At 38.3% G+C, this 21,069-nt stretch overlaps 1 protein-coding gene across 1 annotated transcript; it reads right to left on the minus strand.

Annotated features, from left to right (window-relative positions):
* Positions 1–1,762: 1,762 nt before the first annotated feature.
* On the minus strand, positions 1,763–20,472 carry ERMP1 (endoplasmic reticulum metallopeptidase 1; the record flags this gene model as incomplete). The annotated part of the gene is made up of 14 exons (XM_035893646.1): positions 1,763–3,980; positions 5,480–5,643; positions 6,104–6,219; positions 6,957–7,159; positions 7,687–7,839; positions 8,469–8,659; positions 9,241–9,415; positions 10,939–11,159; positions 12,109–12,321; positions 13,476–13,568; positions 15,095–15,241; positions 16,070–16,175; positions 16,529–16,656; positions 20,157–20,472. Coding segments are annotated over 14 exons (2,391 nt in total), but the record flags the coding sequence as incomplete, so codon positions are not given.
* Between the last annotated feature and the right edge of the window lie 597 nt (positions 20,473–21,069).

Below are 21,069 nucleotides of genomic sequence, written 5' to 3' on the forward strand. Positions count from 1 at the left end.
CATGTCCAGAGGAGAGCAACCAAGCTGGTGAGGGGTTTGGAACAAGTCATACAAAGGAGCAGCGAGGGAACTGGGGTTGTTCAGTCTGGAGAAGAGGAGGCTGAGGGGAGACCTGATCGCCCTCTACAACTACGTGAAAGGAGGCTGTAGTGAGGTGGGGGTCAGTCTCTTCTCCCTGGTATCAGATGATAGGACAAGAGGGAATGCTTTCAAGCTGTGCCAGGGCAGGTTTAGGCTAGACATTAGGAAAAACTTCACCGAAAGGGTTGCCAGGCTCTGGAATGGGCTGCCCAGGGAGGTGGTCGAGTCCTCATCCCTGAAGGTATTTAAAAGAAGGATAGATGAGGTGCTTAGGGACATGGTTTAGTGGTGGGATGGCAGGGTTAGGTTAAAGGTTGGACTTGATTATCTTAAAGGTCTTTTCCAACCAAAGTGGTTCTATGATCTTCAAAACAGAAGTCACCCTTACACAACTTCACATTGTCTAAGCGCATGGTTTTGTGACAGCACAGAGTTACTGATCTTGCATGGCTTCTTAACCATCCTTCAGTAAGACCGCACATCAGGTTCTATGATGGGTCATCCTGAAGGTTCCTTCCAGGTTATTATCAAGAACCAGATCAGGTTTAGCCCTCAAGGAAAAAAATACTGAGTAGCATTACCATGCAGGCGAGCTCTTCAGCAGCTATGTCCCATACGCTACGATTAGCTCCATATGGACTTGTCAGATCTTGTCTATTTGATTAGTGTTTTTCCAACAGGTTTGCAACCCAACCTACATTGAACAGACATTAGACAGGTCTTGCTAACAGAGAGCAGCTCCACTCAGCTCAGCTTTGTGTACAATAGCCAAATTTTCCTGTTCATTGCACTTGTCCCAACACTTTCTTTTTTCAAATGCATACTTCCACCTGACAGGCAATCTGAAGGTATGGTGACACACTCAATGCTGCATTAGATTGTATAACCGCAACATGTACAGGCCTGCTTTGCAACCACATACTTGAATTGATGAAATACTTATTTCTGAATCTTTTACTTATAGATATCTAACAGAGTACTATGCACATTAATAGAGAACATAACAGATTCTGAAAGCTATCAGAAGTCAGGGAAGAACTCTGGCATTAAAGAGGAATAAAGCAATTTACAAAAGGTTGTGCATGTAAATTGCTTCAGATTAACATAGGGGAATTCCAATCAACTAGCTACCTACTGCCTCCACTGAGAATGAAGACTTTTTCTACTCCCATGCAATTCTAGCCTTAAAATTACCAGCTGCTTGCTTTTTGCTTATTTCACAGAATTAGACACACAATAGTTTTTATGAGAAACAATAAACCACATTAGCAGAAGACTAATCTGCTTGTACTGAGTGGGGAAGCAGATGGACGCTGGAACAGTTAGCAAAATTTTCCATCCTGTTTTTCTACCTGTGATAGATTAGCTCTCAACTATCAGTTTTGCAAAGAATACTCAGCTTTGCTGCCAGTAACTCTTCCATACCACATCTTGTTTCAAGAACAACCTTCCTCTCCAGGCAACCAGCCAGGGCCCTCATTTTAACATTTCTCAGCTCAGCCAATTTTTACATTCTTTGGCCATGCATCTCTTCCACACAGCTCTAGCTAACTCCAGCATCACTTAACAGTATTTCTATCCCAAACTTAAGTAAAACATTAGCGCAATGAATAAAACCAACACAAATATACCTTTAATCATGCTGAAAAATCAAGTTTCTCTGATTAAGTTTTGCTTTTATTTACAAAGACAGAAATTTACAACAAACTAGACATCCCTCATAATTAAATTGTTTAATAAAGGTCAAAACCTGAGTTAACAGAATTTATTGCTTCACTGAAGTTGCAGAAGTTGCTAAAAGGCATTTTTATACTTTTGTCTCCCAGTAACAAGTTTTTCACACAGCATTTTTTCCAAAGCTTTAAATCGGAGGCAAAACACAAGATAGAACTGAGGAAGATGGCAAATATCAGTGCAGCTTTAATTAACTAGCTGTGCATCAGCTAGAGTACAGTACGAAACATTTGCTGAGGTTCAAGACTAGTTATGAATTAAAACTCAGTTTTTCAAATCATTAATAGCACTTTAAAAAAAGTAATGCGTAATACAGGGATTGTAGTTTCAAATCAGATATTACAGCACATGTTAATGTAGAAAGACCCACTGTTTTTTAGATACTAATGGCCAGTTCATTATGATTACAGTAATTAAACCTCTTACCCTAGTTCAGAAGTCAGTTGACAACCTTCATGAGTGTACCTTGCAACAAATTAAACTGGTTCTTGCCACTGTCATACACAACTGCAGAACTATTTAGAAGAAAAATACCTGATCAGGGAGCTGCTGTCTGTCACAGCTCACACAAGTTGAAGTGTCACAAAATTTTCTTTCACATGCCCTGCAAACTTCCCGGTACTAGGATGTTTTTACTCGAAATGATGATGCATGCACAAAATCTGCTTTGCAAGCAATTTGGGAGTACTCAGGAGATGAACAAAATACTATTCTGTACAATTTGTGGCACAGTATTGATGTCACAGGATGTTTCATATATACTTTGGAAAAAAGCATAAAGATGTTTCTTCAGATACACGAAGTTCTTTGAATTTCAGAAACTAACATTAACTGTCACACAGCACAAAAAACCCGCGAGTATAAAAAAAAAAAAACCAGAGAGGTCAGTGGGTTCTGAACTCAAAGCTTGTCAATTAAAACTGAAAATATTCTAAATCACCCACAGTCATTTATAAAACCCATCCTGTGGAAATAAAACTAGAGCAATACAGATGCATTAGACATCTTTAAGATGACTCTTCTTGGTGTTTTTCCTTATGGAAAGCAAACTGTATTTTAAGAAACAGTTAAATGTATTAGCCAAGTGCAATACTGGCACATTACTGAAAAGTCTCTCCAGAAGAGATACCAAAAATTAGCCAATTCTAATAAGTTAGAAGAGAACATGAAATTTAGAGTAGATTAATTATAAGACATCCACATCAAGGAGTGGGGACTTAGTGCTCTTACATACAAGAGAGTAAGCCACATGCTCATATGCTGATACTGAAAGATCCCAACAGGAACAAAACTACAAGATGATCGTTAGGTCAAACTTACCCACTCAAGTTGTAACACTGAAGACACAGGCAAAAAGGCAGGAGCTAAGTTTTTACCAGTAACATATTATTTGGAAAAGATAATCCAGATAAATAAATTACCACATTCCATCATAATGCCAATTTTTCTGCATTGTGCATTTGACAAGGACTGGGAACACAACCTACACAAGTATCATAGCTTTCAGTGACTTCATCCAGTGACAAAAGTAATGTTTAGGACTTTGCCACCTCTGTCCCCCTCCTCTCCATGTGAACGAACATCTTTTAGCTGACGGTCTTACTGTAATAGGACGGATAGGATTATTAGGTGATAGTCCCCACATGTATGTGAAGTCTTGTTATATTTTACCAAGCATCAGATTAATTTCATGGGGCCCTTTCATTACAATAGCTATCATATTATGCTAACATTACCTCCTCAAATGCAGTTTTCATTTTAAGAAACTCACTCCTCAAACTGCCATTCTGGCGAAAGAAACAAGATGAACTGTATTCACATTGACACGAAGTATCGCTATATCCCCAAGAGAGCAGTAGTCTTTAAATAGTCAAACTGCCAAAGAAACACCATTTGTCACCAAAGTACTTTAAACTCTCATGAAAGTCTCTGGCACCTTTTGAGAATGTGTTTGCTACTACAGCATTCTTTGCCAGACAGATTACCCTATTAGAGCTGCATTAAAAGACAAAAAGGTCGTAAGTGCAGGACCAACCAGAAGAAAACGTCCAGTTTGGAAACCTCTCCAGTAAGGCATAGAGTTGAGGTGACGTTTGATCTTCCCCAAAAAAGTAATGTGCTGCTATGGCAAGGGAGACTATTCCATCAGAATGCTTTTCTGGGACCTGAAAGTGAGAAGAGGGAAAACACAGTCTTTATGATTGTTTATGGCAATCAATCAATCAATCACAGAATCAATCAATCAATCACAGAATCAATCAATCAATCACAGAATCAATCAATCAATCACAGAATCAATCAATCAATCACAGAATCAATCAATCAATCACAGAATCAATCAATCAATCACAGAATCAATCAATCAATCACAGTTTTGGTTTGGAAGGGACCCCTAGAGGTCATCTAGTCCAACCGCCCTGCAGTAAGCAGGGACACTGCTAACTAGATCAGGTTGCTCAGAGCCCCATCTGACCTGACCGTGAATGTTTCCAGGGATGGGGCCTCCACCACCTCTCTGGGCAACCCCTGCCAGTGTTTCACCATCCTCATTGTAAAGGATTTCTTCCTTAGATACAGTCTAAACCTACCCTGCTTCAGTTTAAAACCATTACCCCCTGTCCTGTCACAGCTGGCCCTACTAAAAAGATTTTCCCCATCTTTCCTATAGGCCCCCTTTAGGTACTGAAAGGCCACAATCAGGTCTCCCCGCAGCCTTCTCTTCTCCAGGCTGAACTCCAGAGCTGGTCGCAGTACTCTAGGTGAGGTCTCGTCTTACCAGAGTAGAGGGCCAGAATCACCTCCCTCTCCCTGCTGGCCATGCTTCTTTTGATGCAGCCCAGAGTACGCTTGGCCTTCTGGGCTGCCAGTACACATTGCGGGCTCATGTCCAGCTTTTCATCCACCAGCACCCCCAAGTCCCTCTCGGCAGGGCTGCTCTCCATCCCTTCTTTCCCCCGCCTTTACCCCAACCCAGCTGCAGGACCTTGCACTTGGCCTTGTTGAACCTCATGAGGTCTCTCTGGATGATATCGCGTCCTTCTGGTGTGTCAACCACATCACTCAGCTTGGTGTCATCTGCAAACTTGCTGAGGGTGCACTCAATCTTGCTGCCCAAGTCATTGATGAAAACATTAAACAGCACCAGTCCCAGTACGGACCCCTGAGGGACACCACTCGTCACCGGTCTCCATCCGGACATTGAGCCATTGACCACTACCCTCTGGACACAACCATCCAACCAATTCCTTTGTTTCCCACCAAGGACTCCCCTCCCCGTAATTTCCAAAAACCAAGCAAACAAAATAAATGAAAAGGAAACTACTCACAATAAGAAAGAGAACTCTGAAATGGCAGTAATAAAGATAAAACTTCAAGAACTATGAGATTAAGATTAAAGAAATCTAAACTTAAGACCTAAGACCATGGAGACACAGAGAAATACTCTCCCTCTGGCTGCCTGGCAAGTTAGTGGACTACGCATCAAAAATATATGTGAGCTGATATATAAAGTTGAGGGACAAATTAAAAGAGGGAAGCTAGAATTAGGATCTATCAAATAAAGGATGGCTTAAGGAAGTTAAGACATTTTTCACATAAGAATGCAGAAGTGGTGACAGCAGGGCAGACCAAGGGATCGGTGGGTTTGCAGCAGCAGCATACTCACCGTCAGTTCTACCCAGAAGTGCCACGGTGTAGCCTGCAGCCCACGGGAGTAAAACACAAAGTAGTCTCCTCCCGAGCTAGCAACTGGCATACCATCCCCGAGGGACCAGGTGGACAGAGCTGACCCTTCGTGTGGTCGAATGTAGAGAGACATGTGGCTTGGACCTGCAGAGAGGGGCATGTATATAGATGTATCAACAGGCAGAGGTAGAAGAACCATCCGCTTTCCTATACAGTAGCACGTTATCTGTGCGTTACTATTTGTGTCTTCCAGAACATGATACAACTGTCTTCTCTACAGAAAAAGCTTCGGTTATTTCTAAGCCGGGAGATACACGAGATGATGATGTAGGAGAGGGACAGAGCTGTTGACTTGAAGAAAGGACTTGCTATAAGAAGATCAAGGCTTACTCAAAATAGACAAGGTTATCAGTCCCCAAATAACAACTGCAACACAACACCCACAGCTTCCAGTGTGTTATGAACCTGAATTAATTCAGGCTCATTTCACAAAGCTCACTATCCTAGGAATGGCGCTAGAACCTGCAGTACTGGAGTCAAAATCCGATTTATTAGGGGCATAAAAATAAACACAAATCACAAACCAGAAGCTTCAGTAACTCACCTGATACTTCAAAGCTTAACCTCACAGAGTTCCAGGGAATCAGCTCCTTGGACAGAACTTTAAAGTGAATGGGGCTTCTTGGAAAAATTTCTGGGGCAGGAAGATACCAGTTTTTCCTGTTAGAATAAATAGATAAGTTTAAACTTATTCTTAATGCAACACTCAGAGGTAATAAATATGGGAACCCAAGAAGAACTTTTTGAATAGTATAGCTGACTGTGCTGTTACTAACTGAAATATTCAAAGGCTGCTGATTCTAGCAGAAGGCAGGTAAAATAGCAGCCTGTGGCCAGACAAATATTTAAAGGGTATATTAACAGAAAAATAGTCACCAGTGTGTTCATTCATTAACTTCATCTGCTGTAAGTTACAAAACAATAAAATAAATAAGAATATTTGCATCTTCAAACTGCTGCACTTTTGCTCACAAGATTCTTGGGGTATGAGAAATAGCCACAGCAGCTAGTCTTCTTCTGCGGACACTAGCTACTCTGGACTTCTTCTGCTGTCAGACAGGGTGAGGGGGGGAAGAAGGGAAGAGACACACATACTCCTACTCTGAACTGCCCTTTAGAAGGTCCTCCTGCTTCACCTTTTTCTCCACTGATGCTGACATTGATTTTCCACACATCATCTTCTACAGCTCCTGCAGCAGACCCAGCATTCTCCTGCACAGATTCTAGCAGAAGACACTGCACCTACTCAGAAGCTTAGCTGTCTTCTGAAGTGGGAGGATTATTTACTTTTGGACCAAGATTAGCCTTACTTATTCTTCCTTTACATAAGTGAGATTGCATAAATGACCAATGTACTTTGGCAGTAAGAGCTCAAGTGAAGCAGTGTTCACACCAACCAGAACATGAGATGCACTGGCAGAATCCAAGGAAGGCCACAGAAAGGAGCCTGCTCCTCGCATGGAGTTCTAATGGTGTCATTGATTTCAGGTACATGAGGAGTTATGTGAGATATTCCATTATAATCAAATCCATTAATCCATATACCAGAGTCTCTTTTAACCACATTTCCATCTAGATCATGAAATCTTCTGCTTGTGTGCTAGAAGAAGAAAAAAAAAAAAAAAGAGATACACAGAAAGATGGAGCTTGTGCAGTTTGCAAGAGTCAGAAGTGATTCCGAAATATCGTCCATGTCAATCCTTAAGGTCTACTGCATTTTCAGTATGCACTGAACACATATCTGAGTATTTATGAATATATAGAACACTACTCAACAGAAATGTACCATAAAAACACCTACATTCAGACGATGACTGTGCCTGTAACTATTTGCTCATCTCCCATCACGTTCACTTTTTACATTATCACTGCTTACTCAACTCTCCCACTTGAAACCCCCTAAAACTCCCCTGCTCTTCTGACACAGGTGAACTGAATATACAGAGACTAAACAAGGGAAACATTAGCAATTCTTTCTAATCCAGGAATAATTCTTAGAGCTTTTAAATCAAGCAAGAGAGGGAAGGTTACACTTTTTAGGATGGGGGGCGAGGGGAGCCAGCTTTGGAAAAAAACAAACACTCTTGCAACCAATAGAGGCAATACAATATGCAAGGCTTTTCTTACCTGGAGAAAGACTCGCTTAGGCTTTGGATTAGCGGCATCAGAACTGTAAGGAAAGAAGATTCCACTACAAACGAGAATCAGAGTGACTACAAACACAGTAGTTAAAGTTATTAGCGTCGTTTTTGTACTTTTGACAAGGTAAATGAAGTTAATCTAGAGAATAAAGAGACAGCCAGTTATAAAACTGCAATCCTTAAGATGCAAGACACTATTTGTGTAACTCAAAAATCCAATTACGGAACTGAAAGTACATTAAAAAGATATCATTGCAAGTACTACCTGACACAAGACACTTCTTTGTAATCTCAGTATTTAAAACCAAGAGGTATAAAGTGAGTACTTCCTGGAGCTTTCAAAATTTTCTTATTTTTTAAAACATCTGCCAACAAAAACCTAGAACCTTTCTAGCAAAGGCAGGAAAAAAAAAACAAACTTGAGAATTTTTTAAGTTTAGTGTGTGTATTGTTCAGCTACATACTATGCTTCACCTAAAGCAAATGCCTGTTCAAACTCCAGCATTAAGTTGCATATTTTACACCAATCTTTACTACATCATCATAGAGCAGAAATATTTTTGTAACCCTTGCTTCAATGACTTTTCTTTGACTAACACAAAACATTGAATCTTTGGCATGTTTCCTAGAAGTTTCCTGTAACATAAGATATTATCAAATAACTTCAAATTAATCAAATTAACTTCAAGTATGAATTCAGAAGAACATTGATTCTAAACTCTAGAGAAAGCTTAAAAGCTTTAAACAGCATTTACAAGTTCTACTTACAAAATAGGATGACAGAATCATAGTGATGACCACAATAAATCCTGCCAACACCACATCTGGTAGAATTTCTGAACCACTTCGTCCCATGATAGGCGTAAACATTTCAAAAACAGTCCAACTAAGATACATCATATACAGATAGGGAACAAACATTCCCAGCATGTACATCATGACAAACTTTACTGTGGCACCTACAGGGGACAGGAAAAAAAAGACAAAAAACCATAAAAGCCTAAAAGGACATACACACAGAGCTTTACTAATACACCCATATACTGCTGCAAGGCCCAATACACAATACTAGTCCTCATTCCTGACATCTATATGGAAAGGGATTCTCATTTTGCATAGCCAGTGCCAATATAACTCTTTCAAAAACACCACAAAACTATTCTTGTATCACAAAAAAAAAGAAACACTTAAACAGGTGTTCTGTCCCAAACACTGTTTAAATATTACAGTATTTTTAACAACTTTTGCTGTCCATCAAAGTATCTCATCACTTAATAGCCCCTTGTTCTTTTTAGCCTAAGACACAGAATGTTTTTCAGTGTATTTTTTTTTTTTTTAAAGAGCTTCTCCGTACTTTCAGAGTGTCCTTAGTTCAAGAACACTTTCTTGTTACAAAAATGTCACATGGCTACTTTGACTATTCCAAGTTTGGGCGTTCTTTTGCTTAAATTTATAATAAGAGTTTGGAAAAAAATACTCAATATATGATAGTAGGGGGAAATGTTTTGAAATACAACCTCCTCCCCTCAAAAACTCATACCTTTTTGGCTGAATTCTTTGTGGATCATCAGCTTAGCAAGTAAAGGAAATGCTACCCATAATGTACAAATGAATGCTGAACAAAGGCCCATCTGAGTAATCACAGCCAATACTATAGACCAAATCATCAATGAGGCATCAAAAAAAATATCCCCCAGGTACTGCTCATTCATATTCTGTAACAAAAAAAAGCAAACACACTCATTACTGAGCATACTTCACATATCACATCGCATGAGAACACAGAAAAATCCTTATGTCTTGGACAATGCCACATACATATATTTGTTACCATACATATACCATTTCACACTCCCCTTCTACGAACAATTAAAAAACCCATTTCCAGATAAAGACATCATGGATCCATCCAGAACCTTCCATACAATCAAATTTCAGTAGTTCTTAAAACTTCTTCAAATACTTGGATGAAGCTGGATTTGGCTGGCAACTTAGGTTTCCTAAATTCCCTTGCCCAAAGCTTGTACAAGTGGCTGAGCAGGTAAGTAACAGGAAGCTGAATGACTAAATATTATTGTGCCTACAACCTAAACCTAACAGGCTCAGGTAGTCAACTTCTGCCCTAGAAGAGCATCACCTGTCAGATACCTCAAAGCCCTATTTGTTTTTAATGCAAAACCATTAAACTATCATGTAAATACATGAGATTGTTATGAGCTATAAATTATTATGACATTATTAGGTATATTAAATCACATTGGTTAGTCTATAAAAAACAATCCTAAGCAGAAAAGGTAGACAGACAGTAATCAATGGAAGGGTACTGAATCCTCACCAAGCCTTGCAGGGCCCTAAATGACCTTTACCTATTGCAGAAAAGAACATGGACTACCAAGAGCTCTGTTCCACCTCTGGCTGTGGTCAAAATAACTAACCATCAGAATAATCATAGGGGGAAGGGTGATTACTTAAATTTTTACAACAGCTTCATTTAGAAAACTCTGTACAGCAGATTACTATGTTAGAAGAGGGCACAACAGAACTAGAAATTCTAACAGATGTAAGAAAAAGCTCTCATACGAAACATCTGGGAAAAAAAAAGGGCTTACTACTTGCTTATAAGTTTATGAATACAAATTACATCACCAAAGCAACATGCATAAGAAAAGGACAGAATAAAACAGAAAGAACTGGAATTCCAAGTTTCAAAACAAAATGTAAATGTTAAATTAGATTAAATAAAGACTAACGATACCAAAATAAATTATTAAATTTAGGGAACCTGTCATGCAAGTATATTCAGAGTAAAGGATCTGCTAAGATTCAAAGAACATTTGAGTATATATGGAGATTCTGTAATTATCAAGAATATTGAAAGGTATAAAAAAAAAATCTAAATATTCCAGCTATTGCTCTGCTCTCTTATCACTGAAGTGATGGCAGGAAAGGAATGTGCAGGCAGAGACACAGTACCTTATACTGTATTCTACTAGGTTTTTGCCGTTTTTTCTGAAGTAGCTCCTAAAGGTCATTAGCAAGGAGAAAGTCTTAAATCATGAAGCTCTTAACTCTCTGATGTAGTAGAGCAATCCCTATGCTTAGATGAAGCAATTTTTACAGCAACACTTTAAATACTTCTGTCCAATACAGAAAACTTTTTGCATCTTTTTCATCAACTCAAAAATTAAGTCTTCCACATTACATTGCCCTTCAACATTAGCAACGAAGTCAAGCTTACCTTGTAGAAGAACTTCTTGGCTAGTCTATGCACAAGAATGAGCTTAGCTGCAGCTGCAGTGCCATACAGAAACACAGAAACATAGAAATGGGTGTACCAAGAAAGAGACCGTCCAATGACAGAGACAAATGCTGCCACTGAAAGGACTGTCACCAGTGTGCAGACCCAGCTTATCAGTGTGAAGCCAAATGCAGTAAAGAATTTCTTCAGGTTATGAATAGCTATAAAGAAGAAAAAAGAAGTTCTGTTCAATGGTCATGTATTCTAACTGCAGACTATCATCAAGGCTGTCATTACCCCACAGTATAATTGCTTTAGCTTTAACAGCCAAAATAAAACTGCATGAGGAGTCCACTCTGAAGATTTCTTAACAGCATGGTCTAAATCACTTAGCCTATTTCCTATTTCTTTGCAAGTTTTTTTTGCAGTCTTCCCCACTGCAAGATTTATTCCTGGAGTACTAGTGTGTCTTGCAGATCACCATGCTCCTGATAGTAAAAATTTCTCTAGGGAACCAGTGGAGCCACACTACCATCTATAAAGCATCCAAAAAAAAAAAAAAATACAGTTCCTTTTCCTGTAACTACTTCGTACTCCAAAAACATTTGCTATATTTTGGGGGTGGGGGTGGTTGTGGTTTGGTTTTTTTTTTTGTTTTTTTTTTTTTTAAACAGGTATGTTTCTACACATACCTGAAAAGGTCTAACTAGAAGATTTAAGTTGTTTTAGATCCTTTATTAAGCTTTCTTATCTTTTTCCCCATTTGTTGTTTTCATATTTGCTCCTGCCTATGGACAGGTGTTAAAGAAACATGATTCTGAAGCCCTACCTGCCCTAAGAGAACAATGAGTTTATATAGATACTAAACAAATGTTATTTTTCTCCATTTTCAGATCTTGAAAAGATTTAATTTTAATCTTCATGAAAGGACTCAAGACATAATCATGATTCATAAATGCTAGACATCTAGGCCTATCATAATCTTTCTTCATCATAATTATTCACAGTTAAGAGATTTAAACACAAAGCAACTCCTATGGCATGCTGCACACACAAAATTTATTTCTATAGTTCATCTAAAAAGATGCCTTAATTGCCTGAATGCTTCTTCATCTACTAATTGCTATTCATTAAAGAGTAATGGGATTGAATTTAAGAATTAAGACTTACCTCTGGTTTTGGGCTGTAATACTTTCTTGATTAAATAAAGAAAAGCAATTGCGGCTGTAATATAGTTCATGATGGTGCCAACACGAGCAGGGTAAGCCAGGACAAATAAACCAAATACATCGAAGAACACAACATTTCCATGTCGATACTCAAAAGATTTAGCCAACTTGTCTGATGTTGCTAGGTACTTTAGGACAGCTAGAATATTGTCACCTATTAAAAAAGCAGATACACAACATAATTACATCAGGGTTGATGAATTAGCACACAACATTCTATTAAATACAAGCGTTCTTTAAATAAAACTGTATTGAAATATCCTCAAAGACTTAAATATATCAACTGATTATTCTGAAATAGGTATCCGATCCTATCCACAGCATAGTATTTTCATGAGTTAATCTATACAGCTCTCACTAAAGTAAGTATACTTGGGAAGCTTCATGTATTTTTAAACTTAGGTACCAACCACCTTTTCCTTTCATACAGTACAGACAAAACATATGTCATCAAATGAGAACAATTCTTCCCAACTTTTGCTTTTGTTTGACCTGTAAGAGTGCTTACTGGCTTAAAAGTTTGTCTTTTTTTTTTCCAGCTGTGATATGTTTAGCAAGAGGTATTCTATGTAACTACCACAACCAGTAAAATCATCTTTCCAACAGGAATTTAGAAGCATAATTTTCTGGTTTGCAACTGCATTGGCAGAAGAAAGTGTTTAAAACTTATTCGTGCTGGCCATCCAAGCTGGCTTCTGTATAAGCTTAAAGGGGGAAATGGTCAAAATCCTGGAGGCATTTAGGACTATGCTTGTTTTTCCTGGGAAACCAAACGTCTTACTGCAGTTTTCCTTACTGCAGTCTGTCAAATAGCTTGCTATGAGCTCAACCCGTTAGTGTAAAATAAAACCTGTTTATCCACAGTCTGCATGCTACCACATAAGTTTGACTGCAAACCATCATGTAAGAAAAACCTCTGCTGGCACATCAGTCTCTATGCCACCACCTTAACCATAAGCTTCTCACGATGAACATTACTCAATAAGAGGACTTACTGAGAGAAAAGGAATGCAGAATGCTGAAAAATCAGGTAGCAACGGCTAGATTATAACCTTAATTAGATCCCACAGTTACTTTCAAGTCAACATCACTGTATGCTGATAAAGCTTATCTTTCCAAGTTGACCAAACATATTTCTTTTGTATTTTAATAAATGCATTCAGTTAATTCTTTGTTCTTTAGAACATGTCTAGCATGTTCTTAATGTGTAATTAAAATTATGCATCTCTTGCAACAGTAGTCTTACAGAAAAATGAAAAAGCAGCTGCACTACTCCTCAGTAAATTACTGAATTCTTGGAGTACCAACCTGCTCTCTGAATGGAATCTGTTAAAATTCTGTCTGATGTGTCATATTTCGTATGATAAATGTAGCCATTTTCAATAAAGGCCAAATCTATTCCTGCAGAGAGAGAAAAAGCATGTTTGAAATTATGTAAACCTAAAACCTCAAAACAAACATTTGAAAGCCCCAGATGTATTTCACACAAAACGTTGCTCTACTTTGTAGCCCTCTCACTAGCCTTGAAGATGAACAAAACAGTCTGTTTTGTAGAAGGAAGACTAACTGGGAATACACGTGTATTTAAAAAAAGGACACTTTTAAAACATTTTAAAGTATGTGTCCTTTCTAACGCGTTCATTTGCACGACATCTGTACACAAACTGATCTCTACTGGAGAAACATATGAAAATTCTCAACCATCTCTACTTCAGAAAACATGTACAAGGTGCTTTCCAAACAATTACTAGTAAAACATCAATAGAGATACATGCTGAAAAGTAATAAAAAGCAGCACTGTGGAACTATCGAAACACCTTCTCAAAATACCAGGTGTGTTGTTCTTACTTCTAATTTGCAAACAGCTTTTCAAAGAGCCCATCTGAAAACTCTTAGAAGTCCAAATAATTTGTAAAAATAAAGAAAAAATATTTACCAAAAAAAATTTCTGCAAGATTAATTACACATTCAGTGTATCCCAAGCACACCCAACCCCTCAGCTGCATATGCAAAAAGCTGTGTCTACAATCTGAATCCTCACAATTTTACAGAGGTTTAACAAATCAGACCTCCATTCTACCAGTGGACAAAGAGGAATAAACTAGTTCTTTAACTCAATTATTTAATTTCTATTTGTTTAGAAAACACAGAGGTCAGTGAGAACTAATTTACCATTTATGATCCAGGTACAATTCTGAACAAATAAAGAATACTTTGTACAAAATCAGCCACTTTATTTTCAGGCAGGAACAGTTCAGAATATGCTAACATGTTTTGTTCCAAGAATCAATTCAGAAATATCACTTTTTTTGAAAGTGACTCCAGTGGCAACCTGTGCCAGACAGCAAGGATTTTACTAAAGTTTACATTCCTTTGAATTGTGTTTGCATTATGCATTCTACATTTTTTTCCCACTGGTCATTCTCTGCAGAATGGATAGCAAACCATAAACCGATTAGCAAAACCAAAATCTGCTGTCCTGTGCTTGACTACAACAAAAAAAAAACCCCCAAAAGTAATGAAAATGCATTAATCACTAAGTGACTACCTTTAAGAAAGATGATTTTGGTTTATCCATTAGGAGCAGACATTTAATTACTTCAAGCAGGTTATTAGGATAATTATTAAAATGTCTCAAAACAGAATATTTAATAGTGTACTGTTAATTCCTGGAGTGTTTTCCTAAATTTCAAGAATTTTTTCTACCATGTAGTTTCTTTCTGGAAAACAGCAGTCTCCAAAGAACATCCTTAACAACCTACGCATCAAACCAAATCTTAGAAAACAAGCAGGAAAATTTGCTCCCAAACTCAAAGACAAACCAAATTTGAGGACCTTCGCATAGTGAACCGCAGAACAGTCTCCTTGTTATAAACTTAAGATAAATGGCTGCATAATGCACATTGACACGTCTTCTGATAGCATACCTGGAACATTGCCAAAGTCCCTGTAGATACGGAAGTCTGTATCTGCTGGGATAATACCACTCTGAAATATTTCCTGTGCCACCACAGAGGCAAAGGGATGTTTGGCTGCAGCTACGTATGCTTGTACCAACCAAGGATTCTCAGGTCCTAAGAAAAGATGAGCAGGACGTTCACAACAAATACTTTTAGAACTTCAGTTAAGATACGTATGTTTATGGTAACACATAAATAACGCAAAGGAACTCATTAGCATTTTAATGCTGTTGCCCCACAGGGGGTGGGTGGGGGTGTGGGGGGTGTGTGTGTATATAACTGCATTTGTGTTTGCTGATAGATAAGCCATCTCCCAAAAAAGACCCAGCACTAATGAAGAAGTCACAACCTTTAGCTGAGTTTCCAATTTATGATCTATGTATCACACCTCAAAATTGTTGTTTAAAGAAAAGTCTTCTTTAAAGCATTTGATGCAAGTGAACTTAAAAAATTAAGCAGCTCCAGCAGTAGAAGGGAGTCTGCAGTCCAACTAGGATGGAGCAGAAGTTTAACTGTAGCCTACAAAACACACAAGTTTTGCTGCTTCCGGAGCAGCAGGTGGAGTTCTAATAACAACACCTCCCTGCAAAGATTTTCAAAGAACTGCTGTAAAAATTAAATAAAGCATATGAAAGTATGAGTATGCAAGATACCAGAGATATTTAAACCTGGTTTTCTTATTACCTTGGTGTAGTTCCCTTTTACAAGTTCCATAATTCTGTTCTACACAGGCTTCCCACCTATGAGGCAAATCCTGTGGCAGCGCTTTAGTCTAAAGTGTATCTAAAGATGGCGAGCAACTTATTTGTCACACAGGGTTGGGAAAGAGGCGCAGAGGTTCTCCTATCTTAAGCTTATGAGTCACTTTCAATACTTCCTCAAGTCTACCTTGTTTATTATCAAATCAGCCTAGCAGAAACTGGACAAAGTACAAGCTCATACCTGTTTGAAAAACAAGTTCTTTTCCTCCTACACCTGCTGCCTCCAGGTTAATAAAAGCTCTAATTGACTTGGCCCACTCATGTTGTGTAATGAAGCCGTGACTAGCCTTGATGGGAAAACAAAAAACAAAAAAAGTCAACTAACTTCCAGATCAACCTAAATGTTATTTTCCATCACATACGATCACAACTCAAGATTGGACAAGGCAGTCAGATCACTTACAACACGAACAGACACAGAAAATCCAAGCCTTCTAATTAAATGAACATGGACAATATTCTTAATCTAAGTACATTTTTCCCTTTGAAATCAAATAAATTTTCCACAGAATGCTAAGACTGGCATTTAACTAATATTTCAACAAATTAAACACAATCTATATCAGCAGTTAATCTTTCCTTTGTCAGAGTCTTAATACACAACTTTGATGTATGTTTTATAGTTCTGGCATATTCTTACCTGCAAAATATTTTCTTCTGCACCATTAAATAAGAATATGACAGCATGCTGCAGGGGCTCTGATGATTTTGAAAGTGTATTAAGTATTTCAAGCATCACTGCGCAGCTAACAGCATCATCACTGGCACCTGAAAATAATCAGCAGAATAGTATTAAACCATAGTATTAAACCATAGTATTAAACCAACGAACACACAGAATTGCAACAAAGACCAGAGAAGCAAAAAGCTCTATGCTGCCTTAGTCACTTAATCTGAGGCACAATTACATCAAGCTTTAGTATATTTTCTGCTACTGCTTGTACCCTTCATCTATACTAGTTAAAAGCAAGAGCTGAAAGAAAAAGTGTTCAAAAGTTGAGCAAGTGAAGTGCAAGATATCAGATCCAATACTACTGTTCACGAGAAGCAGACTAACCAGGTCACTCAACAAGCAAAGTGATCATTATCTATTTTTCTAAGAACAATATGAATAAACAAGTACAACATTTTCACTTCCAGCTTACTCACATTTTTAAAAATAAATATTCCCACACAAGTCACCCTAAAGCATTCTACACTGTTACAATACATTCAAATAAATGGACAAAGCCTCAAAGTAACCTAAGGCCAATCTTGAAAACTAAAGAAAAGGAAACGCCAGAATTCACAGCTTTAAAACATTCTTAAAATGAAAGTACACATTATAATACAGTATTTTCATGATGAGATGCCTTCCACCATTCTACTTTCCTTGCAGAAAACCCCTTTTGGTCTGAGCTCAGTAGTCTGTTCTCTTTTTGAGTTCCTCATCCAACTTCTTCTTCATCACACTTCTCCACACCTCCTCCCATGCCCCGCCATTCTTTTTATCTTGATTAAGCATCCATAGTTTAGCCAAGGTCTGCTGCCCCATTTCCCTCACTTCGGTGCAAGCTATACCATCTGCTTATCCCACTTGGGAGCAGAGTTATTTAACCTCATTCCTTTAGGCATCAGTTGCATATACAATGCCAATGTGCATTGAGATGATGACAACAATGTGGCCAGGCCTCAGCATGCTATTAGGGCAGACTCATTAGCTGCTAAAACTGTTTAATTTACATATAAAAAAAAAATCAGCTTTTCCAAAGCTTGTAACTTGGCAAAATTTAGACATATCTGCTCCTTCTGGGTAAGGGGCATATTCCTGACACAAACACAAATCTCAAGTCTAAATTTTAGCCTTACCTTATTGTATGGAAGTACTTTAGAATAAATAAATAAAACCAAAATCTTTCCAATACACTGTTCTCTAACCTATTTCTCAGATATTAATACCTTGTTCTGCCAAAAGTTTTACAAAAATTCCCCCCTTTAGGAATTAGGAATATCTGATTTAAAGCCCTGATTATACTGCTACCTGAATTTATCAGTAGTCTACTCTTAGCCACACTATCTTTTATCTAACTTACGCTGTGTTGAAAATTCAGCTAGAAGTTATAGATTTCATGGAGATTAATCACTTACCTGCCTTGCTGTGAATCTAAGAAAAATAAAAGTTATTGGTTTCAACAGACATACAGATTTACATCAATTAAAGCAGCCATGTAGCCATGACTATGACACAAGCTCACAGAGAAAGTGTCATCCTCAAATACTTCATATACAGCAAAACTGACGGGAGGTTAAAACAGATTTTATGGCAAATATCAGTAGCCTAAGAAAACAATGTTATCAGCTACATCTGTGATAACTCCAAGGAAGTTTCTGCCTTCAAGTTTATTGGAAAAGAATCAAATAGGCCATATAAACTGAAAATTAGTACTATTAGAACAAGAGACATGTTTTAGGAGTTTACAGTTTTAAGTTTTTCCTTCACAAGGAACTCAAGCTTTCTAACACTGATGCTCTAATAGCTTGCTGAGTTTTGCTTTACTCATTTTGTATGCATAAGAATCAACAGCAGGTTATGTTTTATTATCTGATTTTCAAGTGTATTCATAGAATCACAGAATGCTTTGTGTTGGAAGGGACCTTTAGAGGTCATCTAGCCCAAGCCCCAATCATTTACTCACTGATCACCGAGTCCTGCTTACTCTGGTTAAATAACACATTTTTGGTAATGAAAAAAAGCTGTAAGCAAGTAACTGACAGAAATACAGAACAGAAAACAAAAGGTTCTTGTTTAGGTTATGTGTGAATTTCACACCAAGAAAATGAAAGAGCAGTTTCTCTCTGTTGTAGTAAAGGGCTAGGCTGCTTTGTGATTAAGGGCAAGCACACAGGCTGATTTCAAGCTCCCCCCCAGATTTCCGTATAATCCTATACAAATCACTCATGTTTTTTGGCACCTCTGTGCAAGGTTGGTGAAATATTTTACCATCTGAGAAACTGTAAAGGAAGTAATTGATGTAGAGATAATCCCATTTTACAACACATAGAAGCGGACACACGATTTACGTCAGGAATCAATTTAAAGACAGTTTTCAATAATTCACTGTATTATGCTTGTGAATTACTCTTTCTAAGTCTAGGCAGACCTACTTAAACTATAAATACAGTAATTAGCATCTCTGCAGTTCCTAAATCACAGCACATGTGTAATAATCAAGCAGTTATTAAGCTTAATTTGGAAAGTAATCTTGCCTAAATACGATTGAGGACAAAGAGAAGTTCTGTATACTATTTGACAGAAAAAAGGCACAAAGAGTATGGTAAGTGTTTTGTTTCTCTAGATAATACTCAATGGTTTTCTCAGTAATGGAGACTATTTGCATGTGCTAAAGAACAGAAGGCTTACGCCCCAAAATAAAATATCTTATGGGGTGTAAATGAAGAAACTTCCGTAAAAGCTGTGCTGTTGGTGACTGAAATCTGTAGGTATTTTTCAACTGCAAAAACAGGCACACACCTGTGGCTGAGTGTTACAACAGATGTTTTCATGTGGTTTTCAGTTCCCTACCTTCCTGGCACTGTTAAAACCATGTATTTACAAAGGTGTTTACACCTTTGCTGCAATAATTATTTAACGTGATTAGATTTGTAAAAATGCAGAGGAACAAGAATAAGAGAGTACGCAACAGTGAAAGTAGCAGCAAGAGAGATGTACACGCTAACAAGACAACAGTACCTTAATCTTTGATCACTACAGTCTTTTGAGACAGATGCTTTGAATGCAGAAAGAAAAAAAAATTGGCATACCATAAGGATATCACACTGAAAATCTGAGATGAAGTAGGATACCAGCAAAGGGAGGGGAAAACGCAGGCCGATTAGTGGGGGTGGGAATAGACTCTGGCACAAAGCATCCTGTGGGAGGAAAGCCTGGATTAAATCAGTATAGAAGTACAGAAAGACCTGAACGACAGGTGGAAGCAGCAGATGAACTACATGCATAAGCAGTGAATTACAAGAAAGGCAGATATAACCAAACTTTCTAGAAAACTAAATCTAGCATCTGTAATTTGCTGCCTACCAGAAAGTGAAAGCGAAATCCTGAGTTCAACAGGACCACTCTAAACACTGAATCTCACGGAAATCATGCAGACTAGTTGGCACATGGAGTATTGCAGCATGTGGCTATAAGCCTACTTGGTATGAGAAGAGAGCGAGCAAAGCACCATGGCTCGCATCATATAAAGAACTGCAGAACGAACACGTGGACCTACCCGGGGTATTTGGTACGGAATCAAAGTGACAATTGGATAGCACTGCATGCTCAGCTCCATCTCGGGGTTCCAGCTTCACTACGACATTGGTTATATTTGCATAGTAACTAGTAAAGCCTCCTAAAAAGTCAATGCTGAAGGTGCCTGTGGGCCTCTGTATGTCTACAGATATCTTGTGAGCATCTGTGCTTTCTCTTTCTATTGCCCTAATTTGTTCTAAGAGATAGTTAACTGCAAGAACTTCATTTTCTGGACTTCCAACTGTTCTGGGCCCAATTGCTGTTATGTTGTCAAGATATGCCCTGTAAGAGATAAATTACACATTCAGTATCAACATGTTTGACATTTGGTATGTAACTTATCTACAACTGCAACATTTTTGCACATTGTTCCGTTTCAAAACTCACGGTCAGCGAAAGAGACTAAAGCCAATTAGACAGTTAACGGTAGTCAAGGTGCCAAAGACAATTATGGGAACGGGCACGTGGCACTGATCTTTACTCAGGGGTACTCAACCTATCTATTGTGATTATTAAACCAAACTGCTGGTTTTCTGGCTTGAACACATCAGTCCAAAAAGAAACAAGAGGGCGAATGGAGAAGCTAAAGACTTCATCAAAGTGACAACTGGATAGCACTGCATGCTCAGCTGCCTCTTGGGGTTCCAGCTTCACTACGACCTTGGTTATGTTATACAGGAGAAGCTAAAGACTTTGTCTTCAGCAAGGTTCTGCATACACATACATGCTCGTCCCTGGATGCCCGAATAACCACGCTCTTAGCAAGACATACACCAGCCAGAAATTTGCAGAGAAGGCGTCCCAGGCGCCAAGTGCTTTACAATACTCCCAAGAATTAAAGCTATGGAGGGCGCGTTGCTCGATCAGCCCAAACCAGCGCCGTCGAGAGGCGG

The sequence above is a fragment of the Egretta garzetta genome, unplaced genomic scaffold (genome assembly GCF_000687185.1).
Source record: "Egretta garzetta isolate BGI_Z169 unplaced genomic scaffold, ASM68718v1 scaffold250, whole genome shotgun sequence".
Classification (NCBI taxonomy): domain Eukaryota; kingdom Metazoa; phylum Chordata; class Aves; order Pelecaniformes; family Ardeidae; genus Egretta; species Egretta garzetta.